Genomic DNA, 25,460 nt, shown 5'->3' with positions numbered 1-25,460 from the left:
TATGTGGGGAGGAAACATGATCAAACCCAACCCCTTTTGTAACGGCGGAATAGGTCTTGTGTTTGAGCATTTTTGAAGGCACTACAGGCAATGAGATAAACCCAAATGAGGACAACAACAGCCACAATCAAAATGATATTGGCTTTCCTCCATTCTTCTCTTAGGTTCCCCAGTAGACCTGCTTTGCATGCATTGCAATCGTAGCAGAGCTGGTTCTGGTCATTGTTCCACAAGTAGCAATCGGGGTCTGCCATTGGATTCACTGGATTTATCCACAGTGTAGGGTTCACATAATTGTACCCACAAGCAGTTGGAGGTTTACAACATCCTGACTGTCACATAAGGGTAGTTGATTAACAAGAGTTTTATTTTCCAAGGAGAATAAAAACATGCTATAAAATAACTTAGTTTGAGTAAACCTCCCTACAAGTTTTTAAGAAAAAAAAATATAAAAAATAAATAAAACTTGTTTCATCAAGTTAAATGAGAGAATTTAAAAAAAAAAATAAAAAATTAGAAAAACAAATTATTTTAAACTTGTCTTATTATTTTTTATACTATTTTTTTCCTTCTAATTCTAGTTTACCCATGCTAGTCTATCTTGAGGTATGTCACAGTACAGGGATGGGATGCTTATTAACCTCTAATCTAAACAGCAAATAGTGAACCATGTCATGGGTGGTGGGCCAAGTAATCGAGAGAGAGAGAGAGATACCTGTAAAGGAGAGATAGGAGAGTTGAAGAATTGATGAGCAGTGATGTAATCCTGGGTGAGTTTAATGCAGACATGAGAATCAGCCAAACAAGTCCTTATCTTCTGCCAACTCCCAGAAGTGGTGACATGGTGTCTGAGCCAGGGGGAGAAGCCATCAAGGCTAGACTCTTTGTACCCTCTTCCTTGAACATCATAGCTTCCATCGGGTCGGGTAACTATGAATGCAAAGAGGAGGAGGAAAAGGAGAAGAGCGATGAGGATTGCCATGCAGCAAAGGTAAAAGGCCAAGAGACCCTGTTTGTTCCAGTAAGCACCCACAAAACCAGCAAGAGAAACGATGAGGATGAGAATGCCAAGGATCAGAACGTGCCAACGGAAGTTGTGTATGCACTCATTGTCTGCCTTTGAGGCTAACCATACGCCAGCACCTATTATTGGTATTGAGGCCAACAGGGCTATGAAGTTCAGCACTGAAGTTATGTTGTTGCTTACTCCCATTGGAATTTGATGCTTTGCATAAAGTGTTATTGGAAACTCACAAGTAAAGTGAGTCAAGTAGAGGAACACAAACATATATACGGTGATGCTATGGTGGTGGGGACTTTATTTGGCGTTCAAATGCACATGAATTTCTGTATATTTTCAAATTATTATTATATATAATTTTTTCATTCGAATTAACTAGTGTTCTCGAGTTCGTCAAGAGAAAAAGAAATTCTAAACCCACCTTATGTGTGTCTTTTGGTGGAGTATCCACACCTCACACTTTATGATGCATTCTTATGGAGATGTAGATCAGAATAGGAATTAATTAAATTAGGCCACGTTAGGTGCACCACACTTTAGTGTGCATCCTTTTTAATTACTGGAGCAATGCAGTAAAAATAGATTATAAATTTGTTAAAGCAAAGACGTATCTTTGCTGGCTGAAGTTTTATTGGGTGGCTAAACTGATCCATGGATAAATGTGGTGAAGAACCATTTGTTTATTGAGAACAATTTTTCAGTGTTCTTTGGCAAAAGAATTTGAAATGTTAAAAATAACCAAAGTATAAAAGGAGGATAAAAAGGATACGGATTAACACGGAATTGGAGAAAGAATAAAGATGCACAAAGCTCTGTTGCCTTTATATCGTCACAGCTCAAAAGTTCACCTTTTTTAATTTCTCATTTCTCCTACTGATTATTTATGGAGATAAATCATTTTAAAATTATATATCACATTAACAAATTATAAAGTGCTGTTGCCTTTAATCTCACGTTTTTAGAAAGTCTTGAGAAAATTTAAGAGAAATTAACTCTAAAGTAAATAAGCATATATTTATTATTAAGTTTTCGTAGATCAAACAAATAAAGGATGATATATTCTTATTTATTCTCTGTAAAGATAATCAGAATATAAACATGTAAAGAAATAAGATAAATCAAAATTTAATCAAACAATAAAATCTATACATATACAAAATAATGTGTGGATTCTTGGGATTTTATCCATTTTTAAGTTGTGCAAAGTTCAGATTATGCACTGTACTGTTAGGATTCTTGGGATTTTATCTCAACCGACAGGGTTCCTCAAATTAAGTGCTTAAAATATGAAAATAAAGTTCATACATTCACTAGCTACTGACAGTTTAAATTTCGATGTAGCACCATAAGCTTCCTTATACACGCAATTTCAATCTTTAAACCAGATTCAATTTATTGATTAAGTTGTTCAGTTCATTGTTTTACCAGGAAGTTTTCTAATTTTTTAAATTTTGAAAACATTTTATCATGTCACAATTTTCTCCACTGTTGAAATATCAATTCATGAGATTAATTATTTTCGTTATGTATCATAGTAGTGCTCGTGAGCAGTGACTAAATCACTTCAATCTGTGTCTGAAATCACTCAGCTTTCACGGAACTTCTGTTTCTTAATGAATAATTGAATCTTGGAAAAGGAAACACTTATAAATATTTGTCTTATCTTCATTACTCCTAGTTTCTGCATCAGATTAGGAGGCAAATTTTGATTGATAATTAGTGTAATACATGTATCCATGTTCATGAAAAACAGTGCACGAAATAAATAAAAACAGAAAATAGAAACTGAGCAGAGAAAAAATATGGACATCGAAAAAGCATGGTATATAAAATTTCCCCTTCTGCAATTAAAGAAAAAACATATGTTTTCTTTGTTATTATGTGTGGAACATGACTTGTAAATTTGACTAGAAATGAAGGGTATTTTGTATACTCATAAAGATATAATTTTTAGTGGCCATTGGCCATATTCTTGATGGATTCGAATCTGGGAGCCTTTTCCCCGAACTTGGTGTTGCCATAAAGCTTCAAATAGTCTCCATAACGATAATTGTTTGGGTATAAGAGTTTAGGAGCTGGTGAAATGATAGCTTCACCAACTGGGTTATAGAAGCTGGCAATGGAGAGTCTGCTTCCATTCTTATCAGGGATGACTCTGTGCACAACACTTTTATATAAGCCATTGCTCAAAACTTCAACTTGATCACCTGTGTTCACAAAAATGGCATTGTTTTTGGAGGGTGGAATCTCAACCCACTTGCCATCTTTGAAGAATTCTAGACCTGGCACTTGGTCATCTTGGAGCAAAAGGATGATACCACCAGCATCTGTGTGCTCTCTAAGTCCTCTAACAAGTTCTGGATGTGGACATTGAGGGTACTTTGCCACTTTTGTTCCCATAGCTGGTCCATTTGCTCCAGAAAATGCCTCCTTGATGTAATTTTTCTCCAAACCAAGATTTTCACTCATAAGCTCTGACAACTTCTCTGCCATCTTAATGAGTTGTTCAATGTACTGATCCATTGTTTGGCTGCATTTACATGTGTAATTGGTATCAGATTACGTGCATGTGCATGTGCATGTGCATGTTAAGACTCAGAATTATTAAGTGTTTGTGTGTGTTGAATTGACTAACCAAAGCTCCTCAGAGAGGTTTGGGATTTGCTTAATGTTGGAAGTGGGACGATGCCAAATGAAGAAGGCACTTTCCCAATCTATATCAGAGCTGTTCTGTTTTTTCTCCAAGCTTTTTGCTATCTCAGACTGATAGAAACTTTCCTTCAAGTTTTCCTCATAATATGTATTAATTAGCTTCTTAACCTTTTCCATCAAGTTCCTGTCAATTTCATGGTTCTCAATCTGCACAAGTAATTTGTTAGATAAAAAAGTCAAAAAAGAATTTATGTAAGGGAGAAAATTAATAACACAAATCTAATTCTCTTAATTACCAGGAAAAACCCCCACTTCTGACAGGCTTCATGCAGAAGTGCCATGGTTTCACCCCTTTTGTCTCCATTGAGAGTGCTGAAATCTATGGTAGGGATTGCCATCTCTGTGCTTAGTATTTGTTTGGTGAAGATATATGACATGATGAGTATATATAGGGCTACAAAAGATCTTAAACTGTCTTAACGCTCAAACTAAGGGTAATTTAATAGTTTGAAGTCTATTAAAATGGGTGGACTTTTTGTTAAGAGTGCCTACTGCCTTGAGACTGGCAAGTCCAAGTTCATTCCACTGTGATCATGTGATCATATACATTTTCTTATAATTTGTTTTCGATGGGCAATCAGATTTTCCCTTGTAAACCAAGTCTTGCCTCTTTCACTTCTCTACCACTTTTGGACTAGTCCGATTTTGGTCAAACGAGATTGTTGTTAGGGTTAGATATTTTAATTCTCAAAATTTACTGTTCATCAATTTAGTCTTCAAAGTGATTTATTGTTAACAAAGAACAATAAAATACAATATTCGAGCTATTTAAATTCTCAAAGATTAAAATGTCTAACTCTAATATTTTCTAGTAGCTTTATATTTTCCATTAGAAGAAAAGCCAATGTGAATGGAACATTCGTTCGAGTTAATCATGTAGGACATAAAAACCAGGGGCAGAGGCACAGGAAAAAGCTGCATTCATTCAAAATGCAGAAAGGTATACAGATCGAGGTAATGAACCAGTGGGCGGTTTTGGCTGGATGCTGTTGTGACATGATGAATCAATCCTTCACACATGCCCGTAAGCTTTATTATATTGACTACTTGTAGTCAACATAACTGTAACCGGAGAAGACACATTATTGTAGCATCAATCATTGATCATATTCATTAGTTTCTACCAACCGCACATAGTATGTGAATGTCCTTGAAACCGGGTTTTCATGCTCCATTAGCTACAAGAATGCAACATAATGTTTCTTCGGATTAGGAATGATAGTTGAACAGCTAATTCTCACAACACAATTTCAAACAGTTACTATCAAATGAATGTTACTGAATTAGAAAAGTATATTCAAATAGCACTGTTTGATTTTCGAATTTGAGAATAATTAAAATGAAATAAATTAGGTAGGGAATCAATAAAACACCACAATGCAACTTAAAAACTTTAAGACAACGTGGACATAAGTTCATCTCTTTATAAACCTTTAATTTACTCATATCTTATTCCATATAAAACTCTAATTCACAATTAATTTCAACAGATAGAATTTGAAACAAGTTAAACTCAATACAAATTCCAGATGAGTCATAAATCTTTCTTCTCAACATCTATAAAAAGCATGTTATTGACTTTGTTAAATTATAAGTGCAGAAATCCATGATTTTCATTGACAAAACAAATAGAATAATCCAGTTACTTGTGGTTCATTCTAATTACTTGTGTATTTGGGTTGATTTCTCTACCTTTTCTTAACGTGTACAGTTTGTATTCTTGAAAATAAATCAGATATTTTTGAAGCAACATGCATGCAAGACGTGAAAGAGAAGCACCCAGATTCGCATTTCCTTTCGTTGATTTTTCTTATCGGACGAATTTTCCATTTCACGTAACTGTAGTGAAGTCATGAACTTAACCGCTAACCTGATCACTGATCAATAGGGTCAACTATTTATTTACTCATATTTTATTACTTCAAAGGAAAATAAGAAAAAGTGTTTTAAAATATTGTAAAATTTTAATTAAATAATTTTTATGTTAAATAAAAAAAATTCCAATGACTTATTTAAAGATAATTTTAAAACATTTCTACTGTACTAAACTTTTTATATTAATTATTCATAACTCTTCTCACTTTAAACATTTTTTAATTATTTATTTCATATTTTTAAAAAATTTACAATTATTTATCCAAACATAAATTATTATTATAAACATTATGAATTTACGTTAATTAATAATATGATGTATCATATCAATTATTGTATAATAAATACAATTGCTAATAAGTAATATAGAAACATAAAGGACTTGTCGATCTAAAATATCATCTTACAAGAATTAATTGTTGACAAATATTAATTGGCCCAAATCATTGACCACTTAAGAAAAACAAAAATTCGGATTAAATAGAAAATGATTCAACAAAATAAATATAGTCAATTAATAAATACAATCGATTGTAGTAAGTTTTATAGTCACGAGTTAATAAGTTTTAAAAAAATTAAGATAATTTATTTTTTTAATTTTTTAGTAAAGTTACAAAAAAACTGTAATAATTAATTTTGTATTTAAAATAATCAAGTGTTAGAGATAACATAAAAAAGATTCAATAAAACTAAACGTTTAACTTTTAATCATCAACTCCAAAATTACATTCATCATCTAAAAGTTATTACCTTTTTTTAATATTATTATTTTTCTATTATAATTCAAATAATAACATGAATAATTATTTTAACTAAAGACATTATAATCTTTAACTTACTCATTGATAAATTAAAACTGCAATTAAGGAAATAAATTATTTAGATAAGATAAATTTTCTAGACTTAAAACAGCCACAACAAAAAGTAAAAACGCACTCATTGAATCCAAATGGAATGCATTCGTCCGAAGTGTGAAAGCCAATATTTTTTCTTTTAAATTTTTTAAAGCGGAATTATAGATTATAGATAGTTTATAATTCTTGTAAATTTTAATATATTTTATTAATAAATTTAACACATAAGTTAATGTTTTTTAAAAAATAAATTAAATAAGAATTAATTTGCTGGGTCGTTTTTGGGATAACAATAAGAAGAAGAATATATGGTACAAAAATAAAAGTGGTGTTGGTTGGCCCTTTGATACCATGTCCTGAAAATCATGGGTCAGCTAGTCATTGTCTTCTGGGTTTGGAAATCAAAGTTATGGGCTATTACAATCAAATCACCCAGCTACTTCACCAGAGAACTAAAAATAAACATATCAAATTATTATTATTTTAAATTAGGGTTAACTAAATTTAAATGGTCGTATTTAAGAGAAATAAAAAAGACGTACAGAAAGATATAAGATACATACTACTATACTAGGCACAGAGAAAATTATATATTAAAAAAGAAAATATATATCAAAATTCATTCATTCAAGAGTGAGTTCTAACATTTATAATATAAAAGTAGATTAATGTTAAAAAAGCATAAATTGTGTTAAATTTAATATTTTATGTCAAAAATTAATTTTATTTACTCGATCCGGTATGTTAATTTTAACATTAATTTTGTTAATAAGATATTAGAAATTAAGAAAATATAATAATTACCCAAATGTTAATGATTACTACTATACAAAATCATTTTTTATTAGGCGATGGGATACAAATAATTGCAAAGCGCATTAATAATTGGTGACAATAAAAATTATGAAGTAAAAGATAAAATATAACTAATCTTTTTTTTTTCTTTCACGTATTAAATTATGTTATTAGGAAAAGAAAATTCTTAATTTAAATTTTATATAATTGTGAAATTTTGTTTTAAATTTAAGTTCCTTTTGTTTAAATCATTATTTGCAAATCTTCTTACTTCTATGAGTTTGTTTAAAAAAAAATTGGAATTGAAAATTTTAAAGTGAGATGAATCTTAATTATTTGAGTAAGGGTAATCATGCCCTAATATTTCTTATGCATAATAAATTCTCTTATTTTGCACACTTGCGTTGACATTCTTCTGTGATAATTTTTTATTGGACTTAATTGAGTTTTGTATTTATAATTGAATTTCTTGTTTTAAAGTAAATCAAATATTCATAGATTTATGGATTTTATTTAATAAATAAATTTTAAAATTAAGTTTTCTTGAAAACTATATTTTATTTGGAACTTTTTTTTTCTTCTGTCGCATGATATATCGTAATTGCATAGGAGATATGATAAATAAATATCAGTCGTATTGAAGCGATAGAGGATAAAACATGTGTAGAAAATGAAATCATAACATATAAAATTGTTATTTTAATTTATAAAAAAATAATTCTAAAAATAAATATTATCAGATAAATTGTCTCAAAATATTAATAAATGAAGATGCATAAAATCTCAAAGAAATTTACTCTTGTCTGTTTTAAACAAATATTGTCTCTCTTGATGTGATACTTGTGATAAATATTGCTTTCATATATGCAACACTATGTTTTCAAAAAATATATAATTAATTCTCTTCCTTTCTTACTAATACTTATGAATGCACATATTAATGTCAAAATAATTATCACTCTAAATATGGCACTTAATTAAAAAATAAAAATATAATATCATTCATACAAATACAGTACTTACAAAACGGTCTCAATCAGATAAATAATTTTAGAGAAAGCCTAATTTGATAAATAATTTTTTAAAATGCATTTTTTAATAAAAAGCTTAAATTTATTATGTTAATATTTGAAACATAATGTTTGAAGATGACACTCTTTCTACTTGAAAATGATTTCCAAAATTTACTTGTATTTTATCAAGTAAATTTTGGAAAGCATTTTTATATCATTTTCTCTTTTTCTTTCATACTTTCCGACCACTCAACCATTAAAATTAATCTGCATATGTTCTTGTCTATTATATATTTACTTAAACGTCATCGTCCTTCGTATGAATAATTGGGCGTGGAGCCTTGCATGATATATTAAAATATTTATTTTTTAGTCTTAATATATTTAAAGAATTGCATAGAGGTAGAGCTAGAAGCTGACTTGCCTTTTTGCATTCATGTGGATGGCAAAAGAAAAAACAGGTTTTATATAGTACTTTCAATGTCATTTTATTGTTTGAGTCCTAAGCAAACCCTTAACTGGCATGCAAATGCATACCTGAGTGAACATGATCGTTTACATACTAATATAGTTCCATTTGGATCCTCTTCTTTTTCATCTTATGCAGTTTTATCTCACCGAAAATTTGCCTGGTTTTTCTTTATAATAAAATTACTGATTAATGGAGAAAAGCAGCATGTGGATCCTCATATGATATGATCTACATATATATAGAATGAATGGTGACGTTGATCTCTGCCAAATCCAATTAATGTTCAACCTGTTACTTCTTATTTTTGTTTTATTCAAAAATCAACATCAAGCATAAGGAGAATATTGAAAATACCTTCTTGAATGGTCCCCTTTTCCTTTTGAACAGTATAATTACCAGAATTTTCCTGAACCCAAGGATGCCACCCATCGTGTGCTTCTACCACCCATCAGTCCCCACAAAACCTAAATCCCCTCATTAATGAGCTCTTTTGCACTCACTTTTGTTTGCTTTTGTCTCTCATATTCTTCCAAGATGAACCCAAATAGTAAACTGCAACAAAGTTAATTTAATGATCAATTATGAACCTCTTAATTAATTTTTAGTTTAGATCTAGGGATGGGTAGCTACACGTGCAGGAGACAATTTTCCTTGATGGCTGTTGCTGATGGGGTCAATGAAGTAATATGGTGCACCTTGGCGTGGAAATCAATTATATTAATATACAAGTTTAATTAATTGATCCAAAACAATATGATTGCAAACATTGATATGTCATGAGTGACATAATAATGATAATGAAGGAGGAAAGCCTAGTAGAAGGGTGTTTGAACACCACATTCAAAATGACATCGACAGAAGGACGAACCGGGTAAAGGCGCGTCTGCGAAGAATGTGACAGAATTTATTTTTCCACCAGAGAAAATTGTAGTAGTGGTCCTTGTGTGATTTACTCTCTTAAATATGTTCTTCTATCTTCGCTTGATTTGTGTCTATGCTAAAGTTGATACCAGAAGTGTGTTACTTTGATTTATTTAGGGCCATCATTGCATTACTAGTTCGTTCTCAGCTTGATTAGTCTATTCATTAATTAGAGAAATGGTTTCTTTCAATGTTTCACCTAAAACCTACAAACCTCAATTAAAAATATTGCTAAAAGAAAGTTATAACAAATTTGTAAAGTAATGACAATGCTTAAGCTGGTGGCAACTAGTTCATCCTTCATTAAGAATAATTTGTCCCAACCCTAGAGTTATTTCACCCCCGAGAATCTCTCTCTTCTGGTAAGCCCTTACAGAAAAAATGTCTTATTGTGTTTTTATATAAATAATAGTCAATGGGAGGAATTAAAATATATTCGTGTCTAAGAATGGACAAAATTGATAAATTAAAAACTTAATCTTTCGTTATTTTGTAGTTTCATATTTATGCGTTTTACTTATTTTTGAAGAATATATAGCAAAATTAGCAGATGGTAATTTCAGTGATGAACAGTATTAAGATGCGACAAAAATGATTGGTCCAGTTTCATATATTTATGTTTTCTACTTGCTTTTGAGAGATTGCAGAATTAACTGATGCTAATTTAATGGGCAAATTTAAATGATGAATGCGACAAAAAAGAAGAAGAAGAAGACTGGAATAGTTTCATATTTATGCGTTTTACTTACCACTTTTCAGAATTTGCAAAATTAGCTGATGCTAACTTAATGGACAAAATTCAATGATGATGGCGACCAAAAAAATGATTGGTCCAGTGATTAGTACGTACATTGTTCTAGAGAAGAAAGGAAGGCGCACATTTTTCATGCCATGGAATAATCCACTGGTATCTTTCGGTAACAGATTAAAGTTGAAGCAATCAAACGTAATTTAGAAAAACAAGACCTACAAATACAGTGATTAACCAAATGATGAAATAGGACCCATTCCAAAGGAAGCAACACATTGTGTGAAGCTTTGATAATGATGATGTTAAGAGGGTTGGTGGTGATGCTTGCAATATGTAAGACGCGTAAATTGTATGTATCTAAGATATAGGACCAGATTAACGTGTCCGCTATGTATTAAATTTCATGTAAAATTTATGTACATGACTGTATTATCCAAATAACATAATACTCATAGTTATACGACATAAAACAAGACAAAATCGTACCATCCATAATTTTCATGTGAACACTACTAACAGATTGTGTATATATAAAGCTGCATGAGTAAAAAATCCAAATAATTGGACACCTCACAGATGGTTACAGGTAGTAAAGAAGACACGGACTGTTAGTTGAGAGGTCATCATATATAAAAAGCGCTCATAAATATGACATATCATATTCAGTCAATCCGACAAAACTATATGTATATGTATATCAGCCTTATGCATGAAGACAAAAGTAATAAAAGCAATCGTAAAATTTCAGAAAGAAAATGGTTGGGAGATTACAAAGTTGTTTTTCTCAAAATCAGAATGCACACTCCAATATATTCCCTCGTTAATTCTTTCAGACAATCGTGAAGGTTCTTTGACGGATCGAAACCAAATTCGTTTTCTTTCTTTGTCCAGTTATGATAGGTATATTCATGTTTCTTGGTGCGCAATTAAGGCACATACTAATCTACACACACCAAAAATAAAACAAAACTGTAGAAAGAGCCATGTATAGAATAAAATATTTACGTTTTTCTTTTTCTTTTCTAAGAGGACAAATAAAACATATTATATTAAAATTAAATTAAATTGTGAACTTGCTACTCATATATGAATGGTTTACCATAGTTCTAGCGAAGTAATGCTCCAACCTCCAAATATGATATAGGATCTGCTAAATTATTGGCTTAAAATTTACTATTTGTCAATTTAAGAAACTCACAGAAAACACTCATACACACAAAGAGAAGCATATAATTTATAGCTTAAAATGGAAATTAAATGAAGTGCACAATTTTCGCATCAGCCCATGAATGGATTTTAACTTAACATAGAAGGCAGTGATAAGCACTACCTGACAGAAGAACCCTAATGGGTTTGATTTGGCATATCCTCGATCATCAGAATCTTGTGGCCAAGCTTCATTTTCATGCTATCCTTATCTTCATATTTATAGTCAAAATGCCTACAGCATCAGCTACGCATGTCGCATGTATGGTCACGCGCGTATAAAACCCTAAAGTTGAAAATTAAAGCATCAAGCATACTAATAACTAGGAAGTATTGAAAGAATCTCCGTGACACAGATCGAATATATTAAAGGGGAAGTGGGGTTTCAACTTGCCTGCCGTATGATTAAAGTAGAATGGGAAGAAAAGATGTATGACACAAATATTTTACCTAGTTTTGTGGACTTTCCTAAGCTTCGAAATTAAGAAAGCATCTGGTTGAAAATATTAAATGAAAAGTTAGCACACCGTAACGTTAATTTTATGTAGTATACTCAATATGACATTAATCATATGATACACGAGTTTTGTTAAGTCAATAACAAAAAGACCAATTAAAATTATAAAAAATTAAAAATCGAAAGCACTAGATGTGGAATTGACTAAATTGACTTACAGCCACGTGCTTTACAAGTTTGCTTTATGGGAAATGCCACTCTGTCTTGTTAATCAGGATACAATGTTTGAATTTTATATTTTGTATACTTGAAACATTGAAAATTTATCAACTCCTTTTAATTATGTTTATCGATGTACTTGCTGGAGCACTAAATCTCTCAACATTAAAAAACACACCCACACACACAACAGATTATATCAATAAATAATTTTGTTAGTAAATATATTAATTAATTTATGCCATCAATATATTAAGTGTTAATATGAAACTTAATTTGTTAGTATAAACTTTCAAACTCTATACTAGCAATTTACTTTTTATTAAAAAATAACTATAGTAACAAAGACCATTTTAATACTTGATAAAATGTTGTATGTTTATAAATGATAATTCTTCTCATAATTTTCATAGCATTAATCAATATCATTCATTATTTTATATATTTTTTCTATTATTTTTCTTAGTTTAATTACACCAACCTCTACCATTGAGTACATTTATCATTTGGTATGGGGCCGTACAAGAAAATTTGATTCTTATCTAATTTACGCTAGTTGCCAACTACAGTTTACATGCATTTACTCTTATTCTTATTTTTGTACAATTTTTTTACTTATTTAGTCGATTTCCAATTTTATAAAGAATGCATAAAAAAATGATTTTACATAAAAATACGAAAAATAAATAAACGTAAACCATTATATGTATCTACGTGTGAGAGAGATGTGAGTAAGAAATGCACATAAATAATATAAATGATTACATGCACGGTATCATTCTTTTTTCAAGTGACAGAATTACAAGATGTATATATATTTAAGATTTGGCAACTGGTCAAACTTAGTGACAGAATTTGCTACAATTACAGACAGAATGCATGTAAAAATAAATAAAATAATTCTAAAAAATTTTGAGCCACTGGATCATGACTTGCAGAGATTTTGCTCATTGTAGGCAATGAGGATCATCAAATTAACTTGAAGGACTGTAAGAGGGAGCTAAAGTCTATAATCTATTATTGAGGCCACGACACATAGTTATGTCTGTCGATTTTGTGGGGGCATATGCTTAATTAATTTCTTCTGAAGGTTTCAGTGTTTTTCTGTGCATCTTCTCCGTCATATTGAATCCGAAGAAAGTGAAATTCTTCGCAAGGCATGAAGCTCATGCAGATTTCCATTATAATTCGTCAGAACACTGTTGTCATTCTGGTTTCTATTTTTAAACACGTTTATATATATATATATATATATATATATATACGTTGTTCATCACACAGTTTTCCATTATAATCCGTCAGAACACTTCAGAATGATTGAATTTAGCAGTAGAATAAAATTAACGATCCAAAAATGCCCAACCAAAATTCTTGAAATGTCTCTGGGTACATAATTATCGCTCAAATTTCCAAGATACTTTTTTTTTAGTTAGGACATAAAAAAAGACATTAGGATATTAAATATTAGGAGTTTATTTAAAAATAATGATTAGACCGTGTTTTGTTGAAAATTTAATTAACAATAAATGTTTACTTAATTATTTATTATTCATGTATATATATTTTTTCAACTCTTCAAAAATATGATATTTTTAAAAAAATTAATATTTTATTCAATTTTCAATCTTTAAAATTATACAAGATCTTGTATTTTTATTATTTTTTTGTTCGTGGTGTTAGATTAAAAATTAACCATTTTGTTACATAATTATAAAAGCTACATAAATCATCTTCGTTTAATTCTTAATGAAGAACTGAAAAATTAATGTACACTATTTGTTAAATATAAATTAAGCATAAATAAAATTTAAATAGATATTAAATAAAAATATAATTAATGTATTATTATTCATGTATTTATTGATTTAAAATCATAATTTATTTAATGTACATTAAATATTTTGAAATTAAGTTTTTTTTTGTAAATATTGTCAATATATTATTATATGTAACCATGAAAGCATATAGTAAATAGCAGGATTTGGTTTTACTTTTGTATTCATAATGATATTCGGTTCAATTTAAATTAGTCAGATGTTTAATATATGTTAAAATAACAATAGTCATCAGTCATAGATTAAAAAAAAAAGATACCATATGAATTTAAAGGTCATTTTTTTTCAGCTAAAGTACTAAAACTTTATTATAAAGCAGTATAAAAGATATTTCAACCTTTAATTTAATGTAACTTCATCAAAACTAATATTCCTTTGCCGACCAATTTCCTTCAAAGTGGAAACAGAAAGTCTTGTAATCCTTTGGAAACGACTGTGTTTGTTTGATTTACTTTGCAAATGGTGATTTATGAACGAGAGAAATTTATCCTGAGAAAAATTACATCAGAATGTAGTTTTAGCATTGAAAATCTGAAAATCAATTTTAAACTAGTAGACCTATTAACGGGCTAGGATTTATTTATTTATTTTTATTGTGAGGTTTTCCAACGATCAAAAAAAGAATAATAATTGTGATAATTGGTAAGCACATAGTAGGCCAATTCTTGACTCCCCAAACGCAAGACTACTAACGGTTTGACATTGAATTACTTTCTATTGATATTTTTTTTAATAAAAATTAAATCATTCATATAGATATTATAAGTCTATATTAACGATATGATATATTAAGTTAACTAATAAATTTATCGGTATAAACAATTAATCAATTTTGTTAGTATAAATTTTTAGAGTTGATTTTAAAATTTTACAAGTAATAAATTTGATTAAAAAATTATTTTATTTGTATTCTTGATATGATAAATATTTTCTTTTTTATAAAAAAAATTATGATTTTTAGTTACTTAATTAAAATCAATCTTATGAATAATTAATATGTATTATTAGTATATCAAATATCATTATAATACAATATGGATGTTATGCATATGTTGACCCACAAGCAATCTTGAAATTAATAGTTTAATTTTTGTTAATATTGAAATGTATTTTATTATATCTTTCATTAATAAACAACCTTTTTTATGTGAAGGATAAAGAATGATATTATGAAGGAGAGAACGAGGGAGTTTGAGTACTAAAAAAATCCAAGTGCGAAAGGAATTATATATATATGGATCAACCAATTGTTTTCAATGATCCTTTATACAGCTTTAGACGATAACATGGATTTTATTATTAGTTTGGAGAAAAAACACTGCTTAACAACAACTCCAACATTGATTATCATTAAAATAAGAATGATTCAACTTACTGAAACGAATTTCATGTCCGTGTTCGACGCATGCTTCCCATTCCTTAATGAATAAAACTCGTGGGACAAAAACAATAAAAAAAGAAGCTAATATTTATATGAGTAACACTGTAGCATGTGCATATAATATTTAACAATTCTTAGCATTTCTCTATATTTAAAAGACCATATGGCCACCTTTTCAACCCTAGTGGTACCATCAAGTCCAAAATCTTCTCAACAGAATCCAACTTTGATTTAAATTAAACACAAATAAAAATTAAAAAACTTTTTGGAACCAAAAGTCAGGAAATGAACGAATTAAGCTTCATCCAATCACGTAGTCTTTTTGCCATCATATGTCTCCAATATAACGAGTTATTGACATAGCAAAGCACTAAAAGGAATTACCAAAGAGCTAGCTTGTTCAAGTTGTAAACTTGTTAATTATATATTGAGAACAAGCTTTTAGTACACTAAGTGTATATATATATATATATATATATAAATATTCAGTAGGTAGGTATCGATGTCGAGGACATGCTAATTTCGAACAAAAAAGTATATAATTTTTTTTTATCAGCAAAGAAACGATTAGTATAAAAAATTGCAGAGATGATTAAAAATTCCGTTGAACAGACTGAAGTTTGCAGTGATACAAACAGATATTTGATATATTTATATATATATAAATAATCAACTGCTGTATGTGGCGTCCGGGATATATCATTAAGGGATGTGATTATTGCATAGATTAGTGCTTGATTAATGGCTACCATTAACACCAAAGAGAAAAATGTGTTTCTTTGATCAGAGGATGATCTTCTGCTGAGTTGATACTTGACATTAACAAATAAAAGGGGTAGTGAATCCCTTAGTTTAAGTAACGCTAATTGGACCAAGAAGGAAGGAACCCGGAGATGATTTATTTTGTTCCTTGGGAACTGCAAGAGTGAGTTCCAAATCAGGCGTTGCTGCATTATTTGAAGATTTAATCTGGGAATGAACCCACATGGGTACCGCTTCATGTTCTTCAGCTTGAGAGTAATTATCTGTACTTTTCTGCTCATCTGATTTGGTCTCTTGCCGAAGCAATGACAAGGTAGCATCGTTCTCAACTTCACATTTAGATTTTGTTTGAACTGAATCACCTGACTTGCAGTTAGAGCTCCTGCTAATTGGATTTGTGCTGTCTCCACCAACCTGCCATTATATCAAATTACATGGCAAGAGAAAATTAACTTTAAGTTATTATAAGAAAATTAAGTAAATATTATTCAGTTTATTAATAGTAGTCAGTTAATTAAGGAGTTCATCATGATGGATCTATATACCAAGTCAAAAAGACTTGAACGTCTCTTCTTCTTATTCATGCTTGCCAGTCGAATAAAGTACTTCTGAGCATGGCTAGCAACTTGGGTTGGGGTTCTTGTAGTCACATAGTTTCTAGAGATACCCCTCCAATCACCTTTTCCCAGCTTCTCAAGACCAACAAGGAAAGTTCGGTGCTCTTCTTCTGTCCATGGTACTCCTAGTATACATTGATGCACCAAAAATGTTGTATGTATTATAAGAGTAAATAATATAAAACGATGTATAGATAGATGATGAGAACAAAGAAAATATATAATACTTTAACAAGAATCAAATTTTTCCCAGCAAAATTTAACCAAAGTTGCCGCATACTTCCATGAATAATTTCAGAAAACAAATCCACACAAAACGAACAAAATTTTATGAAGAAAATGAATGATGAAATGCATTCAAACAGAAAGATAAAAACAATAATAGAGGGCTATGGCAAGAAGGATTCAAACTATCGGTAAGTAAAAGAGAGAAATGTGGATGAGTTTCATTGTAAACACACCTTTCTTCCTCTCTTGTGCTCGAACTATGAGACCATCTGAATCTGATAGATACCCAATAGAGGCTTTGTCAGAATGTTCATCAATGGATATTCTTGAGGAAGAAAAGGAGGAAGAAGGGGACGATGATGAGGGCAAGGAATCCATGCTAAAGCTTTTCTTCAAGGAAAGAGAAGAAGAGGAGATGTCAAGTTGAACGCCAAAGAGGCGAACTCCTACAAAAGACCCTCTGAAAGATGCACAAGTCCTTGAATTATGGCCGATGTTTCCACAATGTGAGCACTTCCTTCCCATTTTTCCCTTCTCAGCCAACACAACACCACCAAACTGTGTGTGTCTCTTAGAGGCAGCTAGAAAGAAAGAAAGAGAGACAAAGAGAGCAGAATAACAGATATGTTTGGTGGTATATATGATGATGGGTGAGTTGTGGGGTTTGTGAAATTGGACGCACACCTAGAGACATTAATTGGATGGACATAGTTTATTGTTGAATACCCTTTTTTTTCCTCTTTCATTAACAAAAGAAATCATAAGGATATAGATGCCTTATCTTATTTTTGAGAACTTATGTTTAATTGGATTACACACGGTACACGTATCTGTCCAGTAAAATTATGTTAGATGCTTATCCCAGGTATGTACCTTTCTGAGCTTTTAGTTTATCGCACCATTAATACCCATGTCATTTGATTATTTCTTACACAAATATGAAATTTACATGTTTGTGTTTGTATACAGAATATGGTAAATTTAGTGTACACTAAAATTTACAAACATGATCCTTAAATTTAAAAAATAAATTTCATTTTTATACCAAAGTGAAATGAATGAATCTTAATTATACGATCATATATATAAATCATTTAACTTTTATGTTTTTCTAACCATTCAAGTAAAATGTAACACTTATATTTATCTAACTCTAACAAAAAAAAAATCATCTCCTTTAATATATCTCCTTATATATATTTATTTATATTTTCAAGCTCTCTTGTCAACACATCAAAAAAGTTAATGTGTAAAGACACGCTAGGTAAGAATTTCGCTCCAATATATTCCAATCTTTGGGAGGTAGGTCTATCATCTGTGTATGACTTAAAGGGAGAAAAAAAGAAATGTCATAGAAAAGAAGTACTTTGAAAGTTGTGTCGATCAACCAACATTAATTAGTTGCGATGGAAATTACTGAACGTACATTAGGTCTATGTTATAAAAAAAAAGAAAAGGGAACGTGAAGAGGACGTGAGAATTTTATTTCATGCTCTCACCCAACTTAGATTTGAACGTTGCAAATGCGAATCAGTTTCGACCAAATCCGTGGAAGCTATTCCTTTTGTGATAAGTCAATAGATATTCCTTCAATTTGCTGTTCAAAGTCAGAAACAAATGTAATCTTGCTTTCTGTAAAGTTTAAAACCTTCTTCCCGTGGGTTCTATTTATTGATTTAACAGGGTACCGCACCTACCTTAGAAAAAAATTTGAAATTTCCATACTCTTTTTTTCTTTCACAGCTTTTGTTTACACCTATTTTACAATTACTGATTAAAAAACTTTTACTTTGAAAAAGAATAATTAAATATTAATTTTTTATAAATAATGCAATAAAGGAATTTGAGAAAAATGAAATGTGAATTATATCATTGCCACTTTTTACAAGACAAGATAAAAAGGATTCTTTTTATTTGCATGCAATTAATTAACAGTGTAATGCTATTTCTTCCGAATCAATTCAGCCGAATTATCTTCAGAGTAGGACTTGAACAGTTAAAAAGTCAAAATTTTGTAAAAGCAGGTGGTAATTAAAAAATAGTATTTTTAATTAATTAACCTGTTATTGGTAAAGAAAAGAGGGATAGAAGAAGAAATTAAAGAACCCAGGTGGTAAAACCGTAAAAGGAAAAATATACATAGGAAAATAAAAAGATGGTAGCAAGCATTAGACATATCACATCATGTTTTTAAAGCACCATGCAGATGATTTTGCAAAGGTACGCCTGCCATAATTAAAATCTGAGATTCAGTAGTATAGGAGGGATAAGGATATTCATGTTCAACAAGGTAACGTAATTAAATTATGTATCAAAACACAATTATCTTGCCCACCTAGCTATTGTCCTATCTAGCTAGTGATTTCAATGTTATTATTATATATATGGGCCAACTTATTGTTAAGAATTTCAATTAAGATCATGCGTCTAAATACAATTTTGATTGAAGTGGAGGCCAAGTTGAGGATTGTTTACTCTCCTCTTGATTCTGCAGCAGTGAACACATCATTCGATCATCTAACTTCTGAGACTGATCATTTGGCTTTATCATGGGAAGGAATCTTCTCGTTATAGAAGATACTGCTATAGATGGGATACTACTATGATGCTTTGTTTACTGATCTATAGTCCTATTTTATTTTTGCTTACCCGATTTTATTAATTTAGTCATCAGTCCTTTCAATATCCTAGAGGAGTATTATCTCCATATTTAAACACAATAATTAGTGTTGTTAAAGAACCTTCTACTTCAAGTGTTTAGTTTTCTGGTCGCGATTGTTATACTCCTCTCCTCAACCTTTAAGGATTCTGTATCTTAATATATAATCATCATGGTTTCTAGAGAAATTTGATCGTGTAGACTCTAAACTATTAAAGAAATACGTTGATCTCCCATTTTTCAAAGCTAAGTTTTAAAAAACTAATGATAATAATTTTAAAATATATGTATGTATATATATATGCTATAATTTTATATTTTAATGTAATAAATATTTTTAAATTAAAAATTTATTACTTTTAAGATATTTAAACTTATATATGTGGTATTTTAAAAAAAATTATAGGTACCATATCTTAAAAAATTTAAACCAATAAAAAAGAGATACGTGTTAAGTTAAAAAAAATTATTATATATAATTTATTTAAAGTTATATTATTTATATTATTTTTTACATAATTTTATTATATATATTGTATATAATTTATATTTAAGTAATTTTGATTTATTATAAATAAAAAATAATTATAACATAATATATTAATATAATAAATAAATATTATTAATAATAGAATTAAGAATATAGAAATATATTAATATAATATTAGTTTTTTAAAAAAATTAGTTAATTTAATTTTGATTATATTTTATTTTTATTCAAAAACTTAACCACTCCCTAACTTATTTAAATATCACAAATATAATAATATATTATTAAATAAATTTAATATAAATTATATTTTATTTAAAATTAAAAATTTATAATAAAATAAAATAAAAAATTAAATATACATAATAATAATAATACTATGTAGTAAATAATATAAATAATATAACTTTAAATAAATTATATATAATAATTTTTTTAACTTAATACGTGTCTTTTTTTATTGGTCTAAATTTTTTAATTACAGTACCTGTACAAAAATTTTAAAGTACTATGGCACACACCTTGTAACAAACCTATCATTAAACAAATTACAATAATTAAATTCTCTATTCATCAATATTTGGTTTAAATGAAGATTGCTACTGCTTTTAAGAAATTTTATAATCTTTAAGATATTATTAATTGGTGTTTGTAATTATTTAGAAATTAATGTATTTAAAAATCAAATTTAAATAGTGAACAAAAAGAGCTATTCAACCTACGTTTAGTTAAGCAAATTCAATAGCATGTTTAGTTTTATATCAATCCACTTAATTATGGATCTATTTCAACGCTACAACTACAAATTATAACTTTTAGGTTGATACATAATTTTATTAAATTTCCAAACATGCATTCAGTCTTCGTTAAAATAAGTTAAAAAAATTCGCTTCAAGTGGAACTTAGGTTTTGTATAATCTAATCTTATTTTATTATCTATTTTCATACCTAAATGCTAGATGTAATAAGCATCGATGCTCTATGTATACTCAAACTTCGACTACAGGAACACACAGCACTAGAATCAATAGTGAGTGAAATGGTTGAAGAAAAAACTTCAGCTACCGATTTAACTGATGTGAAGAGTTCGAGTCCTTGCACTTTATCTATGCAAATAACAGGTCACTTGTATATATATGGTCATAAGCATATAACTTGAATTGGTTGCATCCATAATTCGTAATGAAGTATTTAATCAGTTTCAATATAATTCACGATTTTCTGGAAGAACAAAAAGCACTTTTTACAATCCATGCCACTTGCTGAGTGCAAAAATATATAAAATTATTGAGAAAGTACAATACTAATTAGCTTATGTTAGCATATCATGTTACCTAACCAAATTTAGCTATACCCTCATAAGCCACAGCAGACACTGATAATTAGTCTTTGGGTATCATGGAAAAACAAGAAACACTTCCACACATAGGATGTAGGAAAAAAAGTTAAAGAACGGGCTAGGTTTGTTCACATGTCGCGATCAATCAAAGATGTAAACAATGACGCATCATTAATAATTAATAATTAATCTTCCATATACCTTTTTATCATGATCAATCATATTATATCAGAGAAAGTATTAGGGGCAATATAATATAATAATGTGCCCACTTAGGCTGAAAAGATTAGATTACATCACTAAAATCCAGTAGCTGAAAGAAATTTTTACTGAATGTCCAATGTACAAGCACTTTGTTTCTCCAGAAATAATTCCACGCCACTAAATTTGCAACAGCTAGCTACATTATATATTATGAGTACTGTTGTAGCCTTACAGCTTTACTCAATATCGAAAGGCACCACTTGGTGGAGGCGAAGGATCATGATAATCGTGTGTTTATTAAATGGCAATAATTTTGCAACTTTTTATTTTAATGCTTCGTTCCTCATTAACACATTGGCCTTCTAATTTTGCTAAGAGGTATATTCTTGAGTTATATATCGCTATCCTCAAGTCAAAAGCAACAGAAATTAATTAATAATTAATATCACTGCGCAGAAGAGGAAACTAGGAGTTGCATTCCACAGTCCATCCCTGTGCTAGTCAGACACTACCAAATTTAATTACTTTTTTCCAATCATCTCTATAGTTTCAATTCTGATATCACCTATTAATTATCAGTGAGCCATTATCATTCAATTCAATCACCTTGAATTACATCCAATCATGATAGCTTAAGGGTACAATTATTAATTATTGATACTAAATAATGTTTAATATTTGCAGGTTGGATAACATTTGAAATCAAAGTATTCTTCTATGGCACATATTTAAGTATAAAATTTATTATTAATATTAATTTAAATCCATATTCCTAGTATATTGATTTAAAATCAATTTTAGTACAATTACAAATAGTGATAAAACAGACAACACCATGTGACAGAGATTGAAAGACGACACATGGGAAATGGTGATCCTGCGAGAGTAACACTTGGGTATATGATGAATAATCGCTTTCAACAACTTACATGCAAAATTGTGGATAGAGAAATTTTCTTTTGCTGAAAAGAAAAAGAAAAAAAAAGTGTTTCCCTCTGTACGGACGCTTCCGTAATAAATCTTTTGGCTCCAACTCTGCTAATAGGGTGTGGAAGAGTTACTGAGTTCATCTTTTGTGTGTGTGTGCATGTAATCATAAACAATAAATTAAATTTTTCTCCAAAAAAGAAATCAGATTAATTTATAAAATAAAATAAAATAGATATATAGTATGTGATTGACCAAAATAAAGGTTTTATTATTTTTTTGTCAACTAGTTTTTTTTTTTGGGTCTGACCTAGGTTTTATTAAAAAAAGAGAAAACACTGGTAAGAGAGTAAAAAATGGAAGGAGTTGGAAGCCCAAATCTGTTTCATAGTATACAGGCCAAGTTGGTAAAAGGCCCATTTATTAGCCCAAGGGACAGCCCACTTTATATGAAGTGTCACCGCAGCATGTTGATGGCAATAGCAACGGCAGCAGCTATGGCGGAAGAACCGAAGCTTCCAGAACCTTCTGGTCCGGCGTCGCCGTTTGATCCCAGTCGGAGTATCTCGCTTTCTCTCTCATCGTTATCTCTTTTTCTGATTTCTGTTTTTCTATTTATAGATTCTCGCGCATAGAAATTGTGAGTTTAGGGCTTCGATTTGAAACTCCAAGTGAGCATTGATTATTGTTTTCACGGATATATCCTGTGATTGATGTTTCTGAGATTTCGTATAATAATTTGTTGTTGATTGATGCTAATTCTATTATCGTTTTTGTAATTATTGTTTAAGTGGTTGGTATCATCAAGAGGAAAGCGTTGATCAAAGACTTAGCTGCTGTATACCATGCCGAATGCCTTACGTACTGTCAAGAGCTTTTGGAACTTCAAACAAAATGGGAAGAGGTTAAATGCAAACGCAATCTTCTTTCTATTTTTACTACTATCATATTTCTCTGATTAATTTCTGAGCGTAATAAATTGTTAACATTTTAGTGGTATAAGAAATAGGATAATGTAATTGGTACACAATTACATGTTCCTAGACTAGTCACATGACTTCATATTTGTGAAACATACGGAAACTGTGTTGTGACTTTGTTTAGCATTGAAATATAACCCATTAGCAAAAAGATTTCACCTGACTACACGTAGAGGACATTGGATTTGACTTACTGAAGGTGAGGAGTGTACATTAGGAGAAAAAGTGTGTTGCAGATTAGAAAATCAGTTGTTAAGATTGTGATAAATAATATGTAAATATATAACAGATGATGAATGTATGGCATCGGTAATGAGTATGGACCAAACATATAGTGGGATTTAATTTACAATTATGAAGCCTTGATTCTGTGAGACAAAAAGAGGACAAGGGCTTTCAGGTTCTTGATTTTGGAAATGTAAATATCTTGGGGAGAAATCTTAAATTTATGTGAGACCAATTAAATGATGTAGGGTTCCATTTGATTTTAATCCATATGTAGTGAGTCCAATATTAACTTTACCCAATAGTATGAGAGTGTTGCTAGCATTAACCAAAAATTAAAATTCATTAGAACAGGCTGAACCTTGGAGACACTAATAGGAGCAGATTTTGATGGTCCACCCTGACTTCCCCCAAAAATCTTTACTGTTACTTCTTAGTTAATGAATGACAAGTTCATTCTTTGATTTCTCCCTTAAAAAGTAATACATGGATGACTGTGCAGATATCAGCTACTTTCAGTACTATTTTTTGTATGAATTCCCGCATGAATTTGCATTCCTGAAGAAGTATCAAATAGGCCTTTATTTTACCTTTCAAATGGTTCGGATTCAACTTTCCCTTCCAAGTCTTATTTGGATCGCTTAATAGAGATGATACGGCTTTATGTCATTCTCCGAATCTCATTATTCAGTTATAAGCTTGTCAAGTACCATAATATAAATATGAAGTGAGCATAGGTTATAGCGTTTCAATTTAATTTATTGTACTTACCTATGTCTCATTTGTTTCAGCCATTTATCGACTTAAAACCTCCAGAGGATTCCAAAAAGGAGACGGCACGACCCTCCAAACGCGTAAAAAAGCTGCGTTAGGTATTATACAGCATAATATCACTGTCATTGCAAAATTCAATTGGATTCCAATATGAGCGTGTAAATGTCTATTGATTACTGGGCATCCGCTCATGTACATTAAGGGCATAAGCAGATTCCGTGAGATTTTCATGCCCTGATTTCCTTCCAATCATCCTAGAATGTTCTTTGTTATCATTTAAGATTTCCATTGCATGTGCTATAATTGCCAGTTGCCTCAGTTTTATGACATCTACTGAAAAAAGTGTCATTCATGTGTATCGTTATGTTATATTGGAAAGCTGCGTCGTTTAATAGTTTGTTTGCTCATTTCAATTTTTCAGCTGGTTGACCGATAGCTCATTACGGAGCACAGTATGTACCATCGTAGAATACTTTCTATTGTTGGGGTACCTGTTAATATCAGAGCACAGTATTGATGTACTTAAAATGCTACTGGAAGGTCATGTGAGATTTTATCCATCAGCCTGCAGTCATAGAGCATTTCCCACTGCCCGATGAAGTAGATAAATATATATGATTTTTTTTTGTTTGTTGTACAGAATAACATTTCAGCCTTGCGTTCTGCTTTTGGGTACAATCCGTTGTTTATATTTTTAGCTCCTTGAAATTGCATCTCTTTTTCTCCTCCGGCTTACATATGTT

General features: G+C 30.1%; 4 protein-coding genes and 1 long non-coding RNA gene across 5 annotated transcripts; 1 reads left to right on the top strand and 4 right to left on the bottom strand.

The window, feature by feature from the left end:
• Nucleotides 1-20: 20 nt before the first annotated feature.
• LOC113868114 (tetraspanin-2-like) lies at nt 21-1,213 on the bottom strand. Its single transcript, XM_027503679.1, has 2 exons — nt 716-1,213; nt 21-332 (listed from the first exon to the last, which is right to left on the bottom strand). Exons 1-2 carry the CDS (start codon nt 1,211-1,213, stop codon nt 21-23), a joined length of 810 nt encoding a protein of 269 aa, XP_027359480.1.
• A 1,758-nt stretch (nt 1,214-2,971) lies between these two features.
• On the bottom strand, nt 2,972-4,071 carry LOC113867978 (1-aminocyclopropane-1-carboxylate oxidase 1). Its single transcript, XM_027503508.1, has 3 exons — nt 3,970-4,071; nt 3,657-3,880; nt 2,972-3,551 (listed from the first exon to the last, which is right to left on the bottom strand). The coding sequence occupies exons 1-3, from the start codon at nt 4,069-4,071 to the stop codon at nt 2,972-2,974; spliced, it is 906 nt and encodes a 301-aa protein (XP_027359309.1).
• Nucleotides 4,072-8,028: 3,957 nt separating this feature from the next.
• LOC113866983 lies at nt 8,029-25,456 on the bottom strand. Its single transcript, XR_003505119.1, has 3 exons — nt 25,227-25,456; nt 14,811-14,816; nt 8,029-8,039 (listed from the first exon to the last, which is right to left on the bottom strand). It is a non-coding gene; the product is annotated as an uncharacterized LOC113866983 (long non-coding RNA).
• On the bottom strand, nt 16,068-17,725 carry LOC113866981 (transcription factor MYBS3-like). Its single transcript, XM_027501853.1, has 3 exons — nt 17,353-17,725; nt 16,820-17,016; nt 16,068-16,688 (listed from the first exon to the last, which is right to left on the bottom strand). The coding sequence occupies exons 1-3, from the start codon at nt 17,642-17,644 to the stop codon at nt 16,365-16,367; spliced, it is 813 nt and encodes a 270-aa protein (XP_027357654.1). The 5' UTR covers nt 17,645-17,725; the 3' UTR covers nt 16,068-16,364.
• On the top strand, nt 23,182-25,182 carry LOC113866982. Its single transcript, XM_027501855.1, has 4 exons — nt 23,182-23,299; nt 23,530-23,642; nt 24,735-24,815; nt 25,139-25,182. The coding sequence occupies exons 1-3, from the start codon at nt 23,188-23,190 to the stop codon at nt 24,813-24,815; spliced, it is 306 nt and encodes a 101-aa protein (XP_027357656.1). The 5' UTR covers nt 23,182-23,187; the 3' UTR covers nt 25,139-25,182.
• Nucleotides 25,457-25,460: the final 4 nt, after the last annotated feature.

This window comes from Abrus precatorius, unplaced genomic scaffold (genome assembly GCF_003935025.1).
Source record: "Abrus precatorius isolate BTA unplaced genomic scaffold, Abrus_2018 Scaffold5, whole genome shotgun sequence".
Taxonomy (NCBI): Eukaryota; Viridiplantae; Streptophyta; class Magnoliopsida; order Fabales; family Fabaceae; genus Abrus; species Abrus precatorius.
The sequence above is the reverse complement of the archived record's forward strand: the minus strand, read 5'-3'. Positions and strand labels throughout refer to the sequence as shown.